The sequence below is a fragment of the Salminus brasiliensis genome, chromosome 10, assembly GCF_030463535.1.
Source record: "Salminus brasiliensis chromosome 10, fSalBra1.hap2, whole genome shotgun sequence".
Classification (NCBI taxonomy): Eukaryota; Metazoa; Chordata; class Actinopteri; order Characiformes; family Bryconidae; genus Salminus; species Salminus brasiliensis.
In genome coordinates this window covers 7,610,387-7,620,880 of record NC_132887.1, presented here as the reverse complement: position 1 = coordinate 7,620,880, position 10,494 = coordinate 7,610,387, and the positions used below count along the sequence as shown (strand labels likewise).

Below are 10,494 nucleotides of genomic sequence, written 5' to 3'. Positions count from 1 at the left end.
ACATGGGCTGTAAGGGAAACAGGTTTATTTAACCCTACAAAAGGACGCATGGCGAGCAAAAACAAAACAAAATTATAAAATGAGTTTTTCAGTTTTTCAGACTTCAGATGAGAATGAAAAACCTATTTGACATACAAGGACCACAGTATAGTTATTCATATTTATATAACATTTTTTGTTGTAATGCTGTGTATACATACAAAATATAGCAAACTAAGTAAGGCAAATAAATAGAGAATCAATTTACAGGAAAAAATGAAACATTTCGTAACTTTTTTTTTCCTTTTCACTTTTTTTTTTCCTTGTTTTCCTCAAACAACTATAACGGTGTACAAAATATCTCAGAACTATACATCTTTCGGGTGAAGCTCGTCAAGTCAACCTTTTAAAAATACTCACTCTGCACAATATACAACCTGTCAAAGTCGAGTGCAGCTTTCTATGGCCGATACAAAGGTCGTGTAACTCAGGTAATTTCTTACCCACAATATAAATCTTTTATACCAAAGGATCAAACTTGTGCACCACGTTCGAGTCGTTCTGGCAAACAACAACAAGTGCATTATTGGACCAAACGAAGGTGAAAGGCAAACATTCGCTTGAGAAAACAAGATACAAAAGCAAGTGATGCACACAGAGGCAGTGGAGGAGACTGGTGCGCGCTGATGCAGTTGAAGTTCAACTCTAAAGGACTACATTCTCTATATATTTATCTCCTCGTCATCGTGTCAACACGTGGTCACCGGACCAAAGTCAAATGTGTATTTAAAGTCTGAATTGGCCCTTCCTGTCTTGTCCCTTTGTGAATTTAACCACATATTGAGGTAAAACCAGATGCATCCCACTTTTCCTCTACGGGTAGATGCCCAGTTCAGACCAAGGGGAGTTGGAGCCAGCCATTTACAACTATTTAGAAGGGCCATCTTTCAATACCTACCAAATAAATCTGACCATACGTCCATGTCTCCATGTCTCTTTCTTTCTTTCTTTTCTTTTCGCTCCACGACTCCTCTGCCTCTCTGCCTTTTTCCTATAATAATAATGATGAAGACGATAAGCTGCGTGAGCGTGTCCATACTGAGGATGCAGGAAAAGCCTGTCCTACAAAAAAAAGTGCATCAAGCAACAAAGCTACATTTATTATTCTTTCCATTCTGTCTGGCCAGTCAATGACCAGATACATATACCAAACAAAACATACGAATCTACACAAATAAACAATAATACTGATGATTTTCGAATACCCCGTGGTATCGGACTAAAGAAAGTGAGCTTAGACTGGTCTGTGGAACAATGTATTTCTACCAGCATCTGCTAAAGCGCTCTTCTTACTGATGAAAACATTATGAGCTGAAGAATAGAATGGAAAGTAAAGAGGCCCAAAAAACACCTAAATTTACATCAGCAAGGAGAAAATGCTCATTAAACTGTCACAATCTCATTTTCCTTCATGGACATCGAATTTATATTTCCAATGTTAGAAACATTCCAAAGTGTCAACGAATGAGTGCTTTTAAGTTAATATATTCGTTTTTTTTCCCCTTCTTTTCTATTTGGTATACTAGGCCTACATCTTTATGTATTAAACAATGTAGCGTCATTATTGTCATTTACCACTTAAAATTATGTACTGAAGGAAGTCTTTCACCACTACTTTCTATATGGCCATTATTGGCAAGTGTTGGGCTTACTCAGCACATAAGGGTCTGGAACTAGTGCAGCTATACCTGATTAAGCTAGTCAGCTCACATTAAAGTAATATATTAAATAAGGTAGTGTTTGATTAGATCAGTCAGACTGAACACGGTATTTGGTTAGTACTTTTGGTATACGCTCATTAGAAGAAATAATAATATAAATAATGAATGACAAATTGACACCCATGCGCTTATGTGTCGTTAAAGACCAAGAAGGAAACCCGTCCCCTCTTATAAAAGAGAATAATGAGAATAAATGAGCAGTAATTCTTTGTTATGGCACCATATGCTGCTGTGTGCTGTTGTGCAACCAATATCCACCCCACCACACCACACCCCATCCCACCTTTTGGCTTATGGATAAAGTACCCTCCTACTGGCACTGAGAAAAGAAAGTCGCAAGGAGTTCTCACCCAGGCCAACACCCCAAACCCCCAACAAGTTCATGGGCATGGAGTGGTACCACCCAAATGAAAGATTAGCAAAAGTCTGTGAATAATCAATCATCTCCTAAGAGAGCAGAGGAATCCTCTTACTAAACCCCCTAAACCCCTGGGTTTACCCATCCCCATATGTGCAGATGGGGGAGACTGCAGAGAAAGAATGAAAAGAAAGTGAAGTGGTGCAAACACAATTTGACAAAAAAAGATGGTGCTTATTACATGTTACATGTCTCGACTTCACCAAGTTCCACCCTGTAACAATCTCACTTAGACCAGGTACCACGAAAAAAGAAAAAAAACCCAACACATACGTCCTCCATATTTTTACACTTTAGTCTTACGGATGTTGCCATGAGGGCTTTATCCTTAACCCATTTCCCTTACTCTTACTCTCAACCTGTTTTTTTAGTCCTCCCAATCTCTCAGTCCTCTCATTCTTGGGAGCCATGTGCATCTGAATAGGTCACTGTCCATGCATTTGCAACCTTTGTCTTACATCTACAAAAACACTTAATATACATGTAATGAAAAACAATATAAACAAATATATATATATAGATGGAAAAAAAAGTGGGTTGCGTCATGTGGATCTGGAGCTTTCTGACTGATTTCAGGGGAACCATCACTCTGAGGATGCAAATAAATGAACAAGTGCCTACACATAACAATGAATTAGTAATACAATCTGCAGGCATCTACTTTATTTATATACTATAAGTACCCATGACCCAAAGATGATGCATGGTACAGTGGCACTGTAGGTGTTTTTTGACCCGGGGCAGTGCTGAGGCCGAACTGAAAATAGCCCTGCCCCTTAAATTGTCATCACAATACGAGATGCTTGGTGGATCTGGGTGGACTGATCTCAGGGCAATGGAGTCTTATTTGTTTATGCATGAACCAAACATCTATCAAATTAAACAATTTCATAGGAATTTCAAAGTATTAGAAGTATAAACTAGAAAATATTGGAAGAATTAAAAAAAAGGTTCTCAAATTAGCATGTTTGCATCTTTGTATAAATAAATATATAAATGCCATTCTACCTGCATTTATTATTGTGTACTACGTATTTACTTTCCTGTTTTTTGCTTTGGCACTAGGCAGTGCCAGCGCAAATCCTTTGAATTTGTTTCAATAGACAGAGAAGCTCTGTAGGTGGTACTGAACTTTGACAAATGCTTCAGCATCTTCCGGTCTCGGAACGTTTTGGTTCTTTACACTTCAGTCTTTTTCCCCCAGATGTGCTGTGCTTTCTTGACACCTTCAACTTGCATGTAGTCCTTGGGAATGCCATCTGTTTAAGGAGGCACTTGGGAAGGGGGTATCCCAGCCAATATAGACTGTGACCATGTGTCCAGTTTTTCCTAGCTGGCCATCCCATCATTAGGAGGTTCTCCTCCTTGCCCTTGCTTCGTCTACTGTATCTCCATACATAAGGTTGACCAAATGTATCGCTAACTTTCAGCTGAATAGCAGTTGGATCCATTGGTCAGCTGGGTTATTGCATTGCCAAGAGTTCCAGAATTTCCTCCCTCTCTCTCTCTCTTTCTCTCAGTCTCTCATTGTAGTTATAACAAACACCAATGGTAGAGAGGACATGGTTCTCTTTATCAAAGCACCAGAGAAATGTAGCAGGAGAGAGAGGCACACAGGGTATCAGCACCTAACACGGCTGGCAGTGTCTTTTAACACAGGAAAGGTTTTCCAGGTGTGTTTGAGAGTCCTCCCCATGTTCTGTCCAAATCTTTTGCAACCTGAACTAGACTGACCCTTTTCCAGTCAAGTGCTACTGTCTATGGCACCAGCTCCTGACTTGCCATAGCAGTTCTTGGGCTGATCTTAACCATCTTGCAGTAACTGTGCATTGTGAATGGCTAAGACTGGACCCAGAGTTGTGGGTTTGGGTACTCGGCAGTTTGAGGCTACATTTGAAGTTGGTCTGGAGGAATGAATCGTACATGCAGAGGAGGAAGACCGTGTAGGATTTAGAATAAGCATGAGATTAAAGAAAGTGTATTGAGCACAGTGCTCTAGGAATTTCCGGCACACAGAGGACTGTCCCACAGTGTCTGTCATCTTTAGCTTGCGAGTCATTATGGGTAAGGGCAAGATGTGGGTGATGAGGGAGGCGTACGGCAGTTAGGAGTTTCCTTCAGGTACAGTGTCTGTGAAGCAAACTTTCACAGGGGTCAATAGTTGACCTTGGTGATTGGCCTTTCGCGTCCACCGCTCTCCACCAGCTGGTTGACTGAGCGCTTGCGGTTGCGTTTGAGCTTTGAGAGGTCCTTATCAAACACTTCTCCCGAGCGCAGGGCCGACACCAGGTCATCAAACTCACCCACTTCCTCAGACACACTTCCTGCACTTTTCTTGGCCCTCCTTTCTCGCTCTCTTTGCTCCTTCAACTGGAAAGAAACACAGACACAGGCACCTCATTATTAGACAAACATTTTAGTGCATATAGTGCTTCTGATATATACAACTGGGTGTCATCAGCAATGTGGGGGGAGGCAAGCAGGATGAGTGTATGAAGGTTTTTAACAAACAACAGAAATGGTACAAAATGGTAAAATGTCATTACACTATTAAGATCCATATTTTGCTTTCTTCTTGATATCACTTTACTTGGATGGTCGTAGATGCTCACCTGACATTCAGCTGAATATGCATAAAATGAAACTAAACTCCAAGTTCAATGTAATGCTAACCTTAACCTTGAATCAACCACAACACTGAACCTTTACCTTAAATTTAACACCTTAAACCATGGAGGAAGCTAAGATTTATAAATGCTTATTGGTCCTAGAGCAGATCCTTGAGGGACATCATGCTTGACTTTATTATTATAATTGTTATTATTGGCCAGCCAGACATGATCTGACCCATAGGTGCATCATTCCTGTGACCCTGTAGATTTCGAATGTGTCTACTTGAATAGTGTGATATATGGTGTCAAAGATCAAGAGCGTTAAGCAAAAACAGGCCTGGGAATCAGGGGATCTAGGCGGGAATCAGTGATATGCATGGCGATATATAGTCATTTTTGTTTAGTGTAGCATGTTTGTGTTTGATTTAAGCTTAAACTACCCTTAAAATCCTGGGAGTGTCATTAATAGCATTAGGGTATAATGTCTAAATGGAAACAATAGAAATCACGTTGTAAACGCCAAAATGTTTCAAAGAGATTTTGCTGTTTTGACTGCTGTTCACTACAGTATTGGTAGCTTTTTCAGTGACTTCACAGTGGACCATCACGGCCTAAATTGGATTTGAGCATGACTGGATCTGCGGATACAGGGAATTCTGCCTGAAAAACTAAATAAATGAACATGCGGGTCCCAGCTACATACTCTTATTCTTACTGTCCATATTATCACTCAAAGACCATTATCTCCATAAGCTGCATCACTGTAGATTTGATGGAAGTATGTGTGGATACATTACCAGGTGTTTTGGCCATTTTCATACACTAACTTGTACCTTACTATAAAAAGTAACAAACGTCTGTCAATTTTGTGAATACAGACCTGTAAGTACAGTATGTGCTATATTTCTTGTGCATGAGTGTGAGTGTGTTCGCTAATAAGCATTGTGTCCCATAATCCACATGACTGAGGGTTGAGTCGAAGTCAGAGAGGCTGTCCTGTTCCCAGACTCTCTCACTCTCAGCAGGCCAAGCCACATTCCCAGCATTCCCTGGGGGAGGCCTCCAAGTGAACAGGCTAAGAGAGAGAGGGGCTGGTGGTGCTACGGACAGCTGATCTGATGGATTGGCCATTTTAGAAAGATAAAGTGGGGAAAAGACCAATAATAAACACAACATATTGAAGCCCAGGCTCATATCTGTCACCAGAGAGACCCTCTGTATTCATGAGAGGAAGTGAGGAAAAACTGAAGAATGTGAGCTGTGGACAAAACACAAGGGTTGTCCCTTACTTTAGGTCTATTTAGCTCCCTGATTAATGTATTAAAGCATTCAGGAATAAAATGTGGTTGCTAGACCTCAAGTATTGGACTGTTATCACTGGCAAAAGGCACATTAAATGTCTAAGACCTGGAGAATTGTACTGCAAGTGGTTTGCTTCTTTAGCATACACTATATGTCCAGATGTTTGTGGATACCCCTTCCCATTGCTGACACAGATGTGCAAATGCGCACACACTGCGTGCCTAGTACTTGTAGAGAAGTACTGCTTATAGAGTGAGACTCTCTGGAGTAGATATGCATGAACCTACTGGCACCATGCCTAATGTCATGTGTGTAGATGGCTCTAAAGCCCCAGTATTCAGATTGTGGAGCAGTAAAAATGGAATGAACTGTTCTCTGGAATGATGGATGGTGCTCCATCCAATACTTTTGGGATGAGGTAGGGTGATGATCACCCAACATCCTGACCTCACTAATGCTCTTGTCGCTGAATGCAATCAAATCCTAACAGCAGTGCTCCAAAATCTAAAAGAAAGCTTTCGGGCTTTTGGACAACAGGTGTACTCCCAATACTTGTACATAGAGTGTTACTTGTTGAATATCATAAACCATAGGAATATGAAGTCAAATGCACAAATTCAGATATTCAGATCTTGGTCAGATCCAAACTTTGGAACTCCAGATTTTCTTAAATTTCTTCTTACTCGAACGCGTTTAAAAAAAAAACATTAACATGTTTTCCAGTGTGTGAAATTTCAGAAATGGTGGAAAATTTCAAAGGGTAAAATCCCACTACACTATTAAGAACCTTATTTTGCCTTCTCCTTAAAAAGTCTTGACATGGCATCGCTCAAAGAACCTTATATAGCACTTGTATTTCTAAATGTATACTGAATTATTGAATGCTAATTAAGCAGCAACATAGAGGTTTAGTTATTCTATGCTGTAAACGGGCATTTACTATATTTGTCTTCAAACCCAGTTATGCCAGCAGGCACTGAACATGTGCATTTCTCACCATGGCCTCCATACGTGCCCTCTTCTCTTCCTCTTCTTTGCGGCGCTGCATGTTCTCCAGGTCCTGTCGAGCCTCGGTGAAGGACTGCAGGAAGGTGTCAAAAATCCCAAAGAATTCGTCTGGCTGCATCCGCCCCTGCTCTTCTCCAAAGTGCTTCAGAGACTTCATAAACTGAGAAGAGGATGAGCAATCAGTCAAACAATAGGCACTGAAGCATGAGTGGAAATGTCAGCTCTGGTGGATAAAGGTAATCAATACAGTATATAATATAAACACCACTTGGTTATTATGATTTTAGAATTATATACAGCTCTTTATTATTCTAGACCCCTATTCTAGACATTCTAGAGCCCTTAAATTAAATGATTTTTAAAGTCATATACTTCCCACAGTATGTCTATAATTTTCTAGCCACTTTAAGTGCAAATAGTGTTTTCTGAGATATATACACACAACTGGGAGTAATCAACATAGCACTAGACACTGATGTTAACAGATGTTTAGTGGTCCTAGAACAGGAACTTGTGGGACACCATCCTTTTATAAATGCATCTGGGCCAAAAAAGGCACTGAAAATATGAATTCCAAACTATTCTATTATGTCAAACAGCCACTTTTTCTTATTTGAATGGGTCATTTACATAAACAACAGCAGCCATTTATTAATACACTTGTCCAAGTTAACATCCCCAAACACCTGTGAAACCCAGAGTCAGGATAGTGTGTCTGATAAGGCAGCATTGGGTGTGTGGACACTACCAAATGGTGTGGCCTCATCTGCCTGCTGATCTGTTTACTGAGCGAGCTGCATCAATCACAGCCACATCTGTCAACAGTGTGTTCACCAACAACCACAATTCTGTTCCTCCTGTGTACGGGATGGATGAGGGCACGCCTGATTTGACTACCATATGTCCTCTCTTATCACTACCACCTGCCCACTGACAGAGGAGAGAGAGAGAGAGAGAGAGAGAGAGAGAGAGAGAGAGAGAGAGAAGCATAGGGAAGAGTCAGTGAGAGCAGAACAGGTAGAGAATAAATGTCTCTTTCCCTGTCTCTCCCTTCCTTAATGGTCTCAGAGAAAATGAAGGAAAATGAGAGCGCGAGCATGCAAGAAGGAGGAGGAAAAGAAAGAGAGAGCAGAAAGAGGAAAGGGGAGCCAGTGAGCGGAACAAGAAGAGAGGGAGAGAGGGAGAAAGAGAGAGAAAGAGACACAAAGGAGAGCAAGAGCACGAGAGAAGAGAGCTAGAAAAGAAAAAGCGAGAGAGAAAGAATGAGAGTGCACAAAAGTTAAAGTAATGAGTGAGTGTAGAAAAAGTGAGAAAGAAAGAGAGGGTGAGAAAGAGAGAGGGAGAGAGAGAGAGAGAGAGAGAGAGAGAGAGAGAGAGAGGGGGGGGGGGGGAGAGAAAGAGAGGGGGGAGAGAAAGAGAGAGAGAACGAGAGAGAGAGAGGGAGAGAGCACGAGAGAGAGAGAGGGAGAGAGCACGAGAGAGAGAGAGGGAGAGGGGGAGAAAGAGAGAGAGAGCGCACGAGAGAGAGAGTGAGAGAGAGAGCACGAGAGAGAGAGAGAGGGAGAGAGAGAGAGAGCGAGCAAGATAGAGACAGTAAGAGCAGAACAAGGAGAGAGAGCGAGAAAGAGAGACAATAAGAGCTAGATACAGTGAAGAGAAGAAGAGAGCGAGAGAAAGAGAGAGAGACAGTAAGAGCAGAACAAGTAGAGAGCGAATGAATGAAGAGAGAGCGCGAGAGAGATAGAGCCAGAGATAGGAAAAAAAAAGAGCACGAGAGAAGTAAAGAGGGAGCGAGACAGAGCGAGAGGGGGGAGAGAGAGAGAGAGAGAGAGAGAGAGAGAGAGAGAGAGAGAGAGAGAGAGAGAGAGAGAGAGAGAGAGACTATAGATGAAGGAAAGGGAAAGGAGCCAATTTATGCATCATGTGACAAATCAGCTGATTTCATGCTAAACAGCAGCAGAAAGGAGAAGTGTCTGATTTACAGGATCGGTTCTGCACAACGTAGAAATTAAGCAAAGGCTGAAAATTCAGCTTGGCCCTTTCCTGACCTGAAGCTCGAACAGAATCAGTAATGGGAGGCATGCGCTGGGCCCTGTCTCTTTAGGAATGGTCTGGCACAGCGCAGTGTTAAATCCTAAAGTAAGGCCCTCCGTTTAGATATGATTCCTGCTCTAAAAGTGTAAATCCATTTTAAGGTCAGACTGCTCCGACTGCCAAGAGCATCCCGAATCCGCAGCAGATTTGCTCTGAAGTGCTCTACGTAGCATTTATCCTGGCTCCTGCTGGCTTCCCTCCCGCTGGGAGTTTGGCCAGTTCCGCCGGCTCGGAACTCTGTGAAGTGGCAGTGCATTAGAGCTCAGTGCTGCAGCTTTTACCAAGTAATAGACTAGAGCTGTGTCCCAATTTAATATTAAACACTAATACTGTAAGACATTCACTGTGAACTAATCTCAACAAGGCACAAGATCCCAGCAGGGCAGTGTGTAAAATATTAGGATACTGCACTGCTTGCACTAACAGGAGGTGATAAAGGGACGCTGCCTTCTAAGAGCACATGCTGCATTGTTTTTGAAATGGAGAAGTCCTGATGATCTAACACATTTATATTAAGGAAAATGAAGATCCAGGGGTGAGGGAAGGTGCAGGAAGGACTATTATTATAATCATTTGAATATTTTGAGGAGTGTCTGTATAAATGCTGTAGGGGAGTTATTATGTATTCATATAATATATGTATTATTATGCATTATTATGCATCTTTTATGCATTTCTTTAAAAACCTGCATCAGCCTTCACTTGTTATTTACAGTACAACTAACATCCTCACTCCCCTCAGCTAAACACGAGTCTAGCCGCTCACAGTAAATATTCTGAGCCTTACTGAAATGCACTGGACTACAGATTTTAGACGTATTTAATTATTTGGAATGCACTACATATCATGGCCTGTTTAGGGCTGTACTATCATCTCTTACCACATCTACTGCAGCATCAACCAGAGAGGCCCATTTCCTCTTTGGTTGCTATGGTGTTGCTACATGGTGGCTACAGTATTCCAAGTGGTTGCTATTATGTTAGTAGGTGGTTGCAATGGTTTCCAAAGTGGTTGCTATGGTGTTGCTAAGGTATTCCAAGTGGTTACTAAGGTGTTAGGCAGTTGCCATTGTGTCCCAGGTGGTTGCTATTGTGTTGCTAAGTTGTTGCTGGGTGGGTTGCCATTGTAAACTGAACTGAAGAACTGAATTTTTAACCTTTTGGGGGTGCATAAGCCTTGGTTTGAGAGTAGTTGTTATTGTATTCCAGGTGGTTGCTATGTGGTTGCTATTGTGAACTGAAAAATTCACAGAAGAATTTTCAACCTCTTAAGGGGTGCATTAGCCAGGTTTGCTAGGCA

General features: G+C 41.6%; 1 protein-coding gene across 4 annotated transcripts in view; it reads right to left on the bottom strand.

Moving 5' to 3' along the window:
- Positions 1 to 8: 8 nt before the first annotated feature.
- The window catches only part of daam2 (dishevelled associated activator of morphogenesis 2), a 125,647-nt gene continuing 115,161 nt past the window's right edge, over positions 9 to 10,494 (bottom strand). For all 4 annotated transcript variants that reach the window (XM_072689096.1, XM_072689099.1, XM_072689098.1 and 1 more), the window contains 2 exons: positions 7,090 to 7,260; positions 9 to 4,548 (listed from right to left, as the gene is read on the bottom strand). In XM_072689096.1, coding sequence (XP_072545197.1) covers positions 4,333 to 4,548; positions 7,090 to 7,260 — 387 coding nt within the window. In that variant the 3' untranslated portion in view covers positions 9 to 4,332. The remainder of the gene's footprint in view (positions 4,549 to 7,089; positions 7,261 to 10,494) is intronic.